The sequence below is a fragment of the Eutrigla gurnardus genome (assembly GCF_963514095.1).
Source record: "Eutrigla gurnardus genome assembly, chromosome: 3".
In the NCBI taxonomy this organism is placed as follows: Eukaryota; Metazoa; Chordata; class Actinopteri; order Perciformes; family Triglidae; genus Eutrigla; species Eutrigla gurnardus.
The window spans coordinates 18,200,131-18,215,396 of NC_139917.1; the positions used below are offsets into that span (position 1 = coordinate 18,200,131).

The 15,266-nt window shown below is 41.9% G+C and overlaps 1 protein-coding gene across 2 annotated transcripts; it reads left to right on the top strand.

The window, feature by feature from the left end:
• Positions 1 to 387: 387 nt before the first annotated feature.
• Positions 388 to 13,565, top strand: ldb1b (LIM-domain binding 1b). Of its 2 annotated transcripts, none has more exons than XM_084005600.1 (11): positions 388 to 526; positions 6,142 to 6,244; positions 7,037 to 7,081; positions 7,866 to 7,941; positions 8,029 to 8,131; positions 8,272 to 8,444; positions 8,773 to 8,895; positions 9,003 to 9,086; positions 10,382 to 10,505; positions 10,587 to 10,735; positions 11,418 to 13,565. In XM_084005600.1, the coding sequence occupies exons 1-11, from the start codon at positions 493 to 495 to the stop codon at positions 11,646 to 11,648; spliced, it is 1,245 nt and encodes a 414-aa protein (XP_083861726.1). In that variant the 5' UTR covers positions 388 to 492; the 3' UTR covers positions 11,649 to 13,565. The 2 variants fall into 2 exon arrangements, with proteins under 2 accessions (XP_083861726.1, XP_083861727.1); XM_084005601.1 differs by lacking the exon at positions 388 to 526 and adding an exon at positions 3,638 to 3,904.
• Positions 13,566 to 15,266: the final 1,701 nt, after the last annotated feature.

The window sequence follows — 15,266 nt, forward strand, 5'->3', positions numbered from 1 at the left end:
TCCTGTTAAAAACGAAGGGTGAAAAAATATAACGTGGTCACACTCGTTAAAAGTCAAATCACCTCTTTGAGCTGCGATGAGTTCAGCGTGGGTTCTGTCTGCGCTCAGAGCAACACGAGACAGTCTCCAGATCAGTGTTTGAGGCGTGCTGAAGGGAGGGTGACTGGGACGGTTGTTATCAGAACTCTGGCAGATGTGTGTGCCGCTCAGTTTCCTGTTGACTAGTGAGTGGAAGTGGCAGGCTGCACACATTTGCACACACGTACATGAGTGCACACGCACACACTCGTTGATACCCGCGTGCACGAAGCGCGCGCACACACACACACACACACACACACTGTGTAGGCATCCCCCCCCTCCTCCTTGTGCCCCTGAGCCTGACAGTCTGGACATGGGAGATATCAGAGAGAGGGAGAGGCATGAAAACAGAGACCAAGTCTTTGAGTTAGATCAGTATGTAGCTGTGAAAGTGCATTTGTGGCTGACAAAATGGCGATGTCAGAACAGCTTGAAACTGAGGGAGGTAAGTCTCTCTCTCTCTCTCTCTCTCTCTCTCTGACCTTTCCATTGTTGCCTTATTCACAGCTGATTCAGCAACAAAAACGAAGCAAAACAGAAGAAATGTCTTATTGTTGTTCTCGATGGATCTCTTGATTTTTAGCATTTTCAGAGAAATGCGTTTGGCTCCATTCTCTTTAAACAAACAAAACTTTTTTGACAAAGGTGAATTAAACAAGTTGCACTTGTTGGTTTGAGTGTACGCTTAGTGAAAACATCCCACCGGGCACTTTAGGGAGTCTGTATTCAGCCGCAGCACACTCCAAGCTTTAATCACTCATTGTACATGGATTTGTGGCTTTAGGTGTGAATATGTGACTGCAAGTTGGAGAATGAGGCTAGCTGGTGAAGTGAAGGTTAGGCAGGTGTGTGTGTGTGTGTGTGTGTGTGTGTGTGTGTGTGTGTGTGTGTGTGTGTGTGTGTGTGTGTGTGTGTGTGTGTGTGTGTGTGTGTGTGTGTGTGACTTGCTGGTTTGGGGTGCTGGTTGAAGATAAGGCCTGCCCTATGCCTGAGAGCAAAAGAGACGGTGTGTGTAAGCCCTTCAAGCCTTATCCCGACACACCTCCCACCCCCACCTCTTCTCCATCTACCCCACACACACATGCGGTGAGGATTAACCCCGTCATGTACCATTTCAATGGGCGAGCTTTGGAGACACATGCACACACACAGGATTAACCCTTGTGTGTCCATTTCCATGGACGGTTCTTAGCTCCGCTCCGGTTGTGACAGCATTGACTGCTTGTGTTGCCATGGCTACAGGGGCCAGCGAATGTGAGATAGGCAAATCCGCACAAGTCACTCACAACAGATACTCTAAGCTAGTACTGACTACACCTCCCCCTAGACACACAAAGATGGTGCCAGAAGACTGACAGGAGCCTTGCGAGCTGTGAAGTGCTCATGTCACAAGCTTACCATGGTCAAACCAATATACATAAACTCAACCAAGCATCTTTGTTGCTGCTCGGGTGAGACATAGGCCTTAGAGCAGCTTATCCTCTAGATGTCTGCTTCTGGGAGTCACTGCACTCCACCATACTCAAGACTTCTTCTCACATAAGAGTCTGCAAACAGGTCTGCAGTTGAGTCGGCGCATCCATTTTACAAATGTTAGGGACTCATGTTCAGACATTGCTTGGCCAAACCGGCAAATATGTCAGAATGAAGTGACACCCTCTGTTAAGAAAAAGTTTTTAAAAAAAGTGCAGTTGATCAGACACAGCAAGATAAGTAAACATAGAATTCAAAATCTTTACGTCTGGCTTTAATGTCTCAGATATGTCACAATATCAGAGATGATGGAGAAAATGGCTCAATTACAAGATGCATAATTAAAGAGCGGAGAGGAGTATGTCACTGGACTTTGACCGATATAGGAGTGACATAACAGGGGTGGAAATAGATGTTTGACTGATGGACTAAATTATTACATGAATGATGAATATTGTGTGTTAATACAGCTGAAGTATTTACTTAAATGTAACAGTATTATTATTATCTTCATTTTGGTAATACTTTTGAATTATGAGCTTTTATTTCCGTAAAAAAAAAAAATATTGCGAGCAACTGGAAATTCAATGTGCACCTTTGCAATAAAGTCCAATATATTGTGCTCAAAACAATTTGTCTGCTGTAACACCTTGTGGAACTGATCCTTGAAGTGCACCTTGCAAACTCAAATTAATATAAGGGGGGCCTCATCTATAAGATATATTTTAAAGAATTGTCCCAGGTCACAAATCTCCACATGACCAAAGTGGAATAAATATCAAGATAAAACATACATAAAAATATGTATACACCCAAATATGTTTCTTTGGGTCACGTTTTTTTTAATGTGCCCCTTGAAAATGATTTAACCTGAACCAAAATAATGTTAAACTATGTTGGAGTTACATTGTCCATCAGCACCCGTGTTCTGTACAGCAGCCTCTGTGATATCCTGGTAACTGTTTCCACAAAGGAGCTCCCAAGTGCAGCCTCATTTGTGAATAAATCATTGATGAAACATTGTGTTTTCACTCCCTGTGTACATGGGCAGTGTATTAATCAGAACCACATCCTGGTGGCTGCAACGTCCCTAAATAACTAAGGTGGGGGAAAGCACTGGTTTGAAAGGGGGGGGGGGATATTTTAATGTCACCTGTCAAAAATGTTAGGAGTCCTAGTCACTATTTAGGTATAAATAATTGATATCAAATTAGCAAATATTATGATATGAACTAAATATATGAAAAAACGACTGACCTAATACGACTTGTTCTTTTTATATCCCAACCTTGGCCATATGAGTGAGTCCTCGCTGGCTCTGATCTGAATATCTGATTATAATTTGAGGCGATTTAAGCAGATTTAGAGGCCTATGGGATTCTCCTTTTGGCTTAGTGCTTCGTGTGTGTGTGTGTGTGTGTGTGTGTGTGTGTGTGTGTGTGTGTGTGTGTGTGTGTGTGTGCGTGTGTGTGCGTGTGTGTGTGTGTGTTTATGTGTGTATGCCACAGAGAGATATTCCCTGTAATAAATTGACTGGTCTGCAAACTCAAGACACAATTACAGTAAGCAACCCAAGTCTGTTATCCACAAATTAAAGTTAATTTGTTAGATCTTAATCTACTTTTTGACTGATCAGGCTCAGCTGTGTACAGGCTTCACCTTGCATGCAATGCATATGTCCAGAGTATTGGCTGTCACTGACTCAGTTCACTTGTTTGCAGCAAGCTGATGTGCACTAATTAGGCTAACATGAAAACCACTTTGCAAGACAGCCTGATGTTTATTTCCACACACACTTCCACTCGGCTGCATTAGGCCAATTCTCATCTGTGTCAGTTACGGGGAAGGGATGGGATCTGGGGAGGAGGAAGGAAGAAAAAAAAAATGCTTACCAGACAACCTTCATGTGCAGTTGTGCATTAGTGGGGGGGAGGAGGGGGAGGAGTAGGGGGAGAGGGCGGCTGGCGGTGCTGGGCAGAGGATAGAGGAGCAAATGCATTGCGGAGGGAGAGGGGGAGGAGGGCCTACAGCTATTGTTCATGTCCTCCCGTGAACAAAGGGCTCATCTGGGTCTGTATGTAAACCCACAGCAGGCTTCAGCCCACTAACAAGGCCTCATGCGGGACAAAACATAACCGACAGACTCCCGCAATTTAGGCGTTATTCCGTCTCATTCTCGCGGTTTGAGGATATCTTTCATTTATCCGATTCAGAGGGACGTATTGTGTCGGTACGTTGCGTCCAGCCAACCGCCGTCCAGCGGGCCTATCCGTTTTTACGCACGGAGCGTACACACGGTCTATCATCACGGATCTGTAAACATCATTTTTTTTATTGGACTTCTGCTCAGGTAAAGGTCCTCTTTTCGCAAACACACACTTCGACCACAATGTCCGGCCGCCTGAGCGATTCAGTGTGGTTTACGAGCTGCCGTGATTGTGATTTCTCCACTTATTTCGGTGCTTTCTCGTTGAAAAGGGATTTAACGCTAAGGCGTTAGCAATACGGCTAACACCAGCTAACTGCTTACCAACTGTTTTGTGGCTAGCTTACGTTAGCTTGACGTGCGGGCCTACGGGGCAGTGTTGTATACAGTCAGCGTTTTGTTGTTTGTCGATGTCGAGGTTATTGGTCGTGTTTAGTCTCAGTACACATGGCTGGCTTATTAACACGAGTACTGGTTTGCATTATGCAACGAAGTTCACTCCAGTCTAGATGTAACCTGTGTAACGTTTTAGCCTGGCTAACGGCTAAGTGTTAGCATTCTGCGCTTGCTGTCTCTAATTGCCTTTGTAACCAGACAACTCCACGTCAAATGTGCTCCGACTGTTAAAGTTATGAACAAGAAGTGACACATGTTGAAAAGAGCTGCTGCTAATTTAAAGAAATAAATCTGATTCTTGTCGGTTTTTTTTGTAAAAAATAATAATAATGAGAATGAGAAAAAAAGTTTGCTAACGTAGGGAGATGGTTTAGTAACCTTATAACATAGCTTTTGCCAATACACCGCTCGGATAGACTAACGCTATGTCCCCCTTAGCAATCATTGTGGCAGGGCTCCAAAAGCACGACAGGTTACTCTTATTTAGAGGAGACTTTGTATTGATGAATGGAGGTTTGTGTTTGGAGTTCAAATGAAATCCCGTGTTGCTCAACATTTGTGATTTGTTCCGAGATGGGCTCAGCATCACTTCAAGCCGGGAGGATGTGTGCATAATATATAATGTGTATATGGTGTACTGTGTCTACTTGTGAGGGAGAGAGGAACATGATTCCCAGTGGAGGAAGTGGAGTCCAGCTGATGTGATTGTGACTGCCTGTCATTAACCGCTAACAGGAGAGGAGCTAATGGAGCTCTCAACAACTAATGGACACATAACCATCGATTATTTATTTATTTGTCAAACCCATTTGTTTTCCTCTGGTGGTACATCCAGTCCATAGCATAGCAGCAGTGCCGGCTTACACAGTAAACAACTTGTTTTTACACAAAGTGATCCACGGTTGTAAATTGATGGAGGTTCTGGCCTTTTTTTGGCCATGTAGATGGTAAAATCTTGTTTTGAAGAGCGGTGATCCTCCTTTTTATAGAAAATATTGCTGTTTATTTACCTCTACTAACTTTTTGCTTTTTTAACCTCTTCTCACAGAGAAAAGGCTGTTTTACTCTTAATTGCCTTACAATATAGTAGAAATATATATTTCACATCAACAGTGTCTTCTGAAATCCAGAGTTTCCCTTGTTAAAACATCCTATATTCATTCCATTTTCTGTCTGTGGCTGTATATATATCTCTTTCAAACACACACACACACACACACACACACACACACACACACACACACACACACACACACAGTGTCAAAGATACGTTTAATATGCAGAGACAAGAAAGAGACATTAATGAGGCGGGGCTTCACCATGGTGACGGCAGGGGTCGTGACCTAAAGGCCGGCACGCCTGGATGGCCTTTATAGGAGAGCTGGGCAATTAGAGTAGAACAAGGGTTGGAGCAGTTATTTTTTTAATATGTGGGTGTGAATACACTCAAGTCAGTATTGGTCTGTTTGTGTTTGTCATATCTTATAGTTATTTATGTAGAATAGATGGAGGGCACCATTTCCCGTAGTAGGAGCACTTTGTTTTCAAGAGCCTCCCTCCTCCTCATGTTGTTGTTTCGTGTCTTTATGAAACAAGATTGGTGTATTGCTGGGGATGACCTGTGAATGAGGGCAGCCAACTGAAACTGGGCCATACTGGCCATTCACACTCACATGATACAGTCGTCTTGCAAGTGTTGCTCCAAAAGTGAAAAACTATCATTAAAAGTTCCATGGATGTAGTACCTTAATCTCATTTATGTCCTGATCCTATAATTTAGGCCTCTTATTTACACCGCAATGTGTTTAAAGGTTTGCAATATAAATCCCTATATTTCATTCATAAATACAGCATTTATTACCAGATATGACACACAATCATGTTTCATCTAATTTATCTGTCACACCATCAGTAATCTATAATATAAATATGAAATAAGACATTAATATTCCTTTTTTTTTGTTTTTCCCTCACCTCTCCTCCAGGCTGTTCCTCCAAGTCATTCAAGCTGTACTCCCCCAAGGAGCCTCCCAACGGTAGCACTTTTCCCCCTTTCCATCCCGGCACCATGCTGGACAGAGACGTGGGGTGAGTTTTATGTCTGTGCTTTCTGTGTCTTGTGTGTCTGCTCTGGGCGAGGAGTTCACAGTTCCAGCCTTTCGACAGGTGCTTGTGTTATTGCATGGCGTGTTTACATAGCCTAGAGTTTAATTTCCTCAACAATACTTTAGCCTGAAAAACATCCACTGGTAATTGGTTCAACTTGGCAGTGGTAGTCTGGCCAATCAGCAAACTGTAGAAAGTAGTTTTAGATGCTGGCGATCGCTCGCAGCACTGCATTGTGAATTTGAATGGCAGTGACTGCTTGTATGTATTCATGAGGTGCACAAACTTCCTGAGGACTCAAGATGTTCAGATGCACATTACATTTCAGGAGCTGCACATTTACCAAGAAACTGGTTTCAGTGGATAGTTTGTTTGAAATGTTATGTTATGCTGCCATGTTTTACCAATTAGAACCTGAGTTAAAACCCAGGTGCAGCCTGTTAAATCACAATGACTAAAGTGAGAACTGTCAACCAGCTGGCTAATGTTTAATGCTAAAACTGATTTTGACTGGTGTGACTCAATGAGGTTAGAGGGTATATCTTTGCAGGAGTGCGTGCTGTGCATCAAAGCTTGTCTTGCAGTCAGGAAATCAGTTACAGTTGGTGACTGTGTTTATCTGAGAAGTGTTGTTATTTACTGTCTCCTTGTATCATCCAATTTGTGCCATGTTTGGCTTGCATCCCAGAGTCATAAAGACAGACAAGCTCCTGAAGGAGGTCATATCAGTACTATAGCTAAATTTAATAATCTCTGTGTCTCATGTTTCTCCAGTCCCACCCCAATGTATCCTCCCACATACCTGGAGCCCGGAATAGGGTAAGAGTGCATTGTTTCCCATTATCTCTAACTGGTGTGAAAATGGCGATAATAACACAAGCAAAGATAAGGTTGTGGGAAGTTGTGCTCTGACCTCGCTCTTCAAAAGAGAATTTGTATTTAGTCTTCGGCGAGTAGGGCTGCCCCCTAATAGTCGGCCAAACATAAGTCGATGCAAAGAGTCTCAGTCGACCAAGTTTTCATAAAGTCGGTTAGTCGCAGAAAAAAAATAAAACAAAACAAATTCCTCCAGCGGAGGACATCGTGTCGGTGCTGAAGCCTATGATCACTCTCACCGAGCTGCTCTTGCAGGATGTAAATGCATCTCTGTCTGTCATGCTGCCGATGCTAATTAATATGAAGAGATGCCACTTGTTGCTGTGCGATGATGACAGCACGACTGCGAAAGCACTGCAGAGAAAACTAACCAAAGAAATTGACAAGAGACCGCGGACCGACAGGCGGCAGCCAGCGGATTGTGGACAGATCACAGACCGGCATTTTTATTATAAAAGGGCCAGTCCAGTTCCTAACCAAAGCAATCTCCGATGACACAAAATGCGACGACTAGTCGACTAAAATCTTTGGTCCGGGGCAGCCCTATCTACGGGGGCTAAACTACGTAGTGAAACAGTTCTCAAAATATGGAAGCTGTGAGAGGATTAACATGATTGATCAGGACGAACTAGTTTATAGTTCACTTATGTTTTTCATAATGCAAGCTAACTCTTCTCTGACCTCTGTCCTGCTTTTCTCTTCCTTCTGTCTTTCCATGACGAAACAGGAGGCACACACCATATGGCAACCAGACAGACTACAGAATATTTGAACTCAACAAACGGCTACAGAACTGGACAGAGGTTTGTTTGCGCCCACACTAAAACACTAAGTACCTATTCATAAATTTGTGTTGGTCACTGATTTTGTCTCCCCTCTGCATCCTGTAGGAGTGTGATAACCTGTGGTGGGATGCATTTACTACAGAGTTCTTCGAAGATGATGCCATGTTGACCATTACTTTCTGTCTGGAAGATGGACCCAAACGTTACAGTAAGAAACACAGGCGCTGGAACATAACACCTTTCTATTTACATACATATACCGCATCTTTCATCCAAAATCCAATTACAAATGGACTACATCCTATAACTTACTCTCCTGCTCCTTGTGTTTTTCCTCCATCTCTGAAGCAATTGGCCGGACGTTGATTCCAAGGTACTTCAGAAGTATATTTGAGGGAGGTGCCACCGAGCTCTACTATGTCCTGAAACATCCCAAGGAGTCCTTCCACAATAACTTTGTCTCCCTTGACTGTGATCAATGCACCATGGTCACCCAGAATGGCAAGCCCATGTTCACACAGGTTTGTGTCTCTTGCTGTTATTGTGTCACTTGCAAATGGTTAAGATGTAGAAACTTTTTAGCTTGCAACTCCTAAACAGAAGCAATAAATGCACTTTTACAAAAACTTTGAAACAACTTTCGTGCAAAAGTTCGCCAGTTCGTAATCTACTTGTTTGAAAGCCTTCTTTTTTTTTTAGAAATGTGATCATACCAACTTACAACCATAGTCTTTAAATGTTATGTTTGTTTTGCATCTAGGGGAAGCAGTGCAGCTTTTAACTGTCTCTGCATAGGTTAGACAGAGTTCATCTATTATATACTGACCGTAGTCCTCTGAACTGCTGTAGGTGTGTGTAGAAGGGCGCTTGTACCTGGAGTTCATGTTTGACGACATGATGAGGATAAAGACGTGGCACTTCAGCATCAGACAACACCGTGAACTCATCCCCCGCAGTATACTGGCCATGCATGTGAGTAGATACAGTGGGGAGTGGGGATGTCTACATACAGTTTGCTGATGTATCTAATGATGTGTGTGAGTGTCAGCTTTGTAAGCTGTCCCCTATGTATTCTACAGGCCCAGGACCCACAGATGCTGGACCAGCTGTCCAAAAACATAACAAGATGTGGCCTGTCAAACTCCACTCTTAACTACCTCCGAGTAAGTGAAGCACACACATTTAAAGGCAAAATGTTTCTTGATTTTACTCCAGTTAAAATCTGTGAAAACAAACCTAGCAGACTTCCAAATTATAGATGCACCTGAGTTAAAAATGAACAATAATTACACAACATAAATATAACTGTAATGAAAATGCGAGCTGTTTACTGTGGTTATTTGTCTCAAGTCGGTCTGGTTTATCAGTGTTTCCATGGATCATGCTTATGATGCTCCAGTACATCCAAATATTGTTTGCTTGAAGGGCTGAACCAAATAATTTTTTTTACATTCAAAGCTTCTGTTAAGAATCCTAAATGTCTGTTGTCCCATTTTATGACACCATGGTGAAAAAATACATGATCCTTGAGTAAATAACTGGCACTGCACTTTTTTGGGATCATGCTTCCAAATATTGTTCTATGTCTTTCTTCAGTCATTGTTGTGAAAGTTAGGATGTCTTGATAAAGCGAATGCAGATCATTTTCTTGTAACATCATAATAGTTATTATAGTGTCAGGCCTGAAATAGATTTATTGTCATTATGGTTATATAAATGTAATAGTTAGATATAAATAGTTAATAGTTAGATTGCTGATAGGCCGCTGTGTTAATATTTGTCGCATGCCTGCAATACGCACACAGATTTTTGACCCAGTGAAAATATTGTCTTTAGAATGCCAACAAATATGGATTGAACCATCACACAATTCGAAAATTGGTCCTGTGCAGCCGCAACTGGTTTTATACTAGTATTTGTGTAGTCTAAACAGGTTTAAACAGAATAAATAGACATGGAGAAAAAAAGAGAAAAGAATTAAGCTTCCAGCATTCAAATGTTGATTTACACGTTTAATGTCAACGTTATGAAGGAAGCTTCAAACTATTTGGTACAGCCCTACCTTTTTATTGTTGAGGTAGTGAAGAGTTACACTGTTGAGAGTATTTGCACAGCAGAGTGATGCTGATTGGGGTCTTGAGTGTATTTTGTGTTGCACCAACTTACACAGAAGGCTGCACAGGTTGGACTAGACCTGCAGGTTCAGTGTTCTTCTTTACAGACATTGCAAAATTCCCAATCTCATGTTGGTAGCTGTAAAACTGGTCTCACGCAAGTCATGTTTCTTTGTTTGCTTTCACAATATTATGACCAGGTTTTTTTCCAATTTGAGAAATTCAAGTCCAAAGACTAAACATTAGCTGATAATGATGGTGCTTGATCTACTGGGAGCATCTCTAATAATCTTATCACTGTGTGATCTTCAACCTGTTTCCTCTGTGTTTGTTCCCTCCTCCAGCTGTGTGTGATTCTCGAGCCCATGCAAGAGCTGATGTCCAGACACAAGACGTACAGCCTCAGCCCCAGAGACTGCCTCAAGACCTGCCTCTTTCAGAAATGGCAGAGAATGGTGGCACCACCAGGTAAGTGAACGACATGCCTAGATGCACACACCAACACATAAACCATGTATCTGTAACACCCTCTTCATCCCTTCTCTGCAGCTGAGCCATCAAGACAAGCACCAAACAAAAGGCGGAAGCGTAAGATGTCAGGTGGCAGCACCATCAGCGGAGGAGGAGGAACTAATAACAACAACAACAACAAAAAGAAGAGCCCAGGCAGTGGATTCCCTCTGTCCAGCCAAGTTCCAGTGAGTACATCGCTGCTGTCTAGTGTCAGCTATCTGCTATTACACCTCAAACATTAACACTATGTGCATAGGTAATCTGCATCGCTGCATTGAGGTAACTTTACATGTCACAATGCCATCAGCAGACACGCTGCTAATGACTGTACCAACGGGCTTGGTGGTGGGGATGGGCTTGTGAACTTTACACAAGTACATTCATGTGTACACAAGAAGAGATCAGTTGACCTTATCTTTGAAGGGACAACTGTTACATTCCTCCAGTCCCCACTGATACGATGGGCCTCATGCAAGAACCAATCCTACAAACAGTTCTTAAGTGGCTTGTAAGGAGATTTAGGAGAACTTGCAGCATTTGCCCATTTTCTTTTATTTCATTTTCTTATTATTTTCTCTTGGGTAAGAACACAATTTGTTGTACTGTGTTCCAGACCTGTCGTGGGAGTCATTTGCAATTAGTCGTTATCCAAGCCTATGTTTTCACTTGTATATTTCTTGACTTGGAAGCAATTTTGAGTTTGAAAACCCTGTATAAATCACACTTAATTATTATGGTGATATTATCCTGTTGGACTCTGCAATTCAGGCGATAAACTATATAATTCCAAATGTATTCATGTTAATTAAAGTGTATATTCGAGATCCAATACGTTGATTGCAAATCTTCTACTTTGCGTCTCTGCAGGATGTGATGGTGGTGGGAGAGCCCACACTGATGGGAGGGGAGTTTGGTGATGAAGACGAGCGTCTGATCACACGGCTGGAGAACACGCAGTTTGACGCGGCCAATGGCATCGACGACGAGGACAGCTTCAACAACTCTCCGGCGCTGGGCTCCAACTCGCCCTGGAACAACAAGGCCCCCTCCAGCCAGGAGAGCAAGAGCGACAACCCCACCTCGCAGGCATCGCAGTAGAGCCCAGAGCCCCGCAACCTCAACACAAACCCCTCTCTGCCACTCCTCAGACCCCCACCACGATTCGACAGCCACGAGTGCAACATCAACAGTCCCATCGCCTGCTCACCAACCCAGACATCACTATAGAGCTCAGATTCATTACACACAGTTGGTTCAAGGGGGCTCAGCATGTCTCAGACAATGTCATTGAGCGATTGCTGTGATTTCCCCCATATTTAGGCACTGTGTCCCATCTCCGTCTCTCTTCTTCCTCATCTCACACTCAGATGTCCCTCTGTTCTCACTAGTGTTCCCTTTGGACGGTGACCAGGTAAACATGATCGAAGAGGCGCAGGGATTTGATCCAGGGGAGAACTGTGCACACTAAAATATCCATACTGAAGTTCACATGTAGGGCCGGGCTGGAGGGGGTGGCGGCGGTGGCATCGGGGCTTCGAGATGGTGGCGAGTTGCTTAGGGACCACTTGTCCACCTATGGCTCTCAATTCTGGTCTGCTCTGTTGATGCACAAGTCACTCATAATGTTTGTTAATAGAGTATATGTGCGTGCACGTGTGTGTGTTTGTGAAGTGTGCGAGGAGTGAAAGGAGGCAGTCTGATCTTATTTGTGGCTTTGCTGAAGCAGACAGATCAGAATTTAGAGTCCGTTAATAAAACCATTGAAATTCACACTCTAGTAGGAGAGCTGAAATGTGGCACTAGGGAAACATCTCACACACATGGATACATATACACACAAATAAGCATAATGATTGAAGGAGTCCCCTAGTGCCAGAGCCATCTCTGATTAGACTACAATGGATGCGGTCTTTCAAACAGAGCATATACAACACTTGCACATACACACAGTTACACATTTTAAGAGTTTTTATACAGTATATATTTCCCTAGAATGTTTTTTAATTTGTATTAAACGCCTTCATTTCAATTGTTACTTTTTTATTTTCTACCGATACTGAAAAGCTACAGACCAAGGAGCAACACAGGACTTTTATCCCTCCCCTCTCTAAAATATATGGTTTTTATCTTTTATGTTTATAAAAGAGAAATAATTTAGTGTGGATGTTTTTATTTTGCCTTTTTCGTTCCTTTTTGGAGATTTGTGTATTTGTGCTTGTATATTTAAGGTAGTAGCAAAGTTCTGTCTGACTGTAATAAAATGTATTCTTACTTAGATTTACCTAAAGCCATCCCGATCTAATGTAAAGAAACAAAAATAGGAAAAAGGAGAAAAAACACTCATGAACCCGTCCCCTCTTCCTTCCCACCTGCTCTTTCCTCATCCCTCTTTTTTTTAAAACTTGTGTAAATTAAATTACAAGACCTCCGGGGGTACAATGGCACCATGGAGTGATCATTTTACTTTCAGTTGATTTATTTTTAATGTATTTATTTTAGAAATTCACAAATGTATTTCATCTATACAGGAAGTGATTCTTCACATTCATCACGATTTTCTGTACTGCAACTTTCAACTTGATGTCAAGTGAATGTGCTCACTGAATTTTAGTTAATCTGTGAATTTCATATTTTCATCACTGGCTGAAACTGATGTCTTTTTATTTGTTTGTTTTGTCTAAATTGCCTTCATTTGTGCAGTTTCTTCCATAACCAACCGAATGATACCATCAATCATCCAAACATCTTCTAAAGCCAGCTCAACATTAAGTTCAGTCATCCTATTGGTTAGCGATGCTGTATCTGATGAATACAGCTGAAGCTCTGTTTGTTTTTGTACATTTCCATTACGTTACAGTTGATTCCAGCAGCAGTTATGAGTTTGAATGGTGACTTGTACCTTTTCCAATCCCTGTAGAAAAATCATTGTTTGATATATATTTTTTGATTTGGTTAGTTTCTGCCCTTGATAATTAATGTATGGTACCAATAAAAAGATACATTTTCACTTTAAAATATCGTTATGTAATTATTGCAACATTGCTGGTAAAAGAAGACAGTGTTTCTGAGTATTGGTCACTTATATTTTTGCTATCCATTTCTGACGACATTGATTCAAGTAGTAGAAATACTTGATAATGTTGTGTTTCCTATATAGGAGATTTGTATGTGAGTGTATAAAAGTTGAGATCACTTTTAGCTCCTAGTTTGGGTGAAGCTCCAAAAACAGGGACCTAAAAATCCCATAATACATATAGTGTGTCATGTTTGATATTGCCAATGTCTTTCTCACTCCAAACTAAGGCTAAAGGCATATTTGCCTACTTTACCCTGCCTGTATCAAAAGCCTGTTAGTAGCAAGAGTAAATGAACACAAACACTTAAACACTGAGTCTCTCCAGGTCAAAGCCCGGCGGTACATCCTCTGCCTGCCACACCAACCTGCTTCGCACATACATCCACCTGCCAACTATCACACTTTCGCTTCAGGCATTTATTGCCTTCCCCGTGGTCACACTGTACCAGCAGAGCTGTAAAGACTGTCAGTGAAGCGTCCAGCCAGCTGAGACACTGAGGGTCTCCTGGGGTGAATGTAAAGCTTTAATAACCTCACGAAAAGTCTCACCTCCATGGAAGAGCAGGCAGTCCTCCCTCTGGCTGTTATGCCACAGTGAGGACTGCCATCCTCCTTTTTAGGCACTCAGCAGTATTTGAGAGGCAAAGAAAGAGAGAATGTGTTTAATTGTTTTAACAGGGGGTGCATGCACTTCTTACATTACATGGATAGACGTCAAGTTGCTTTCTTATTGTCTGCCATGCTCTTTCTTTTCTGCATCCCCATTTTCTTCCTTGGTAGTTAATCTTTTATCTCCAATTCAAACAGCCCACTTCTCAGTTCAGCAGAAGCCTTGAACACACTGATGGCAGCTGTTGATGTGGTTACAATCACATCAACCAGCTGCTGATGCCATAAAAAAAAAGGCCCCATCATGGGTGACATCTGACACTAGATAAATAATAACTTCCTGTTCCATATGTCCTTGTACATCAGTCCATAAATCAAAGGCTGCATTAAGATATGACGTTGTGAACCATGTTAATTAGTCATCTATTAACAATGTGTCGAGCCACTTCAGACATGCAGCTCTCAGAATCTCTGTATGTCATGATTCTCAGATAAAACTGTTAATGTTTTGCATCAACTTCAGGCAGTTCTCCACGTATAGTACTTTCTGAAATAACAAATATGATTCACAGGTGAAATACTGGAGAAAAAAAACAATGTGTCTATTAATATTTCAATATCTTTGATTAAGTGTGCAGGTGAAGAGGAACCATATAACATGAGCTATTTATTGTTGGTATTTTCTAAAAGCGAAGGCAAAAATGTTTGGGGAATAAAGTATGTTAGAGAAGAGTTATGCCTTGTGCTTAATTTTGATGAAGTCATCAAACTCCCCACTAGTCTCCATGCCTGTGTGTTGTGTTGTAAAAGAACGAAACATAAATCACACTGCAGTGCACATCAGGGAGAACATTCACAGGGCTACGTCTTCTTTTATGATAACTTTCACTTAATGATAATTGCAATAGCCTGTGTTAAAATGAGACATAATTTACTCCCACAACAAAGTGTGTTTACTTAAGATCACCATATTTGACTACAGTAAACCGTGCTTTTATAGAGAATTTAGAAAGATTGCTTCCCTTAATGTT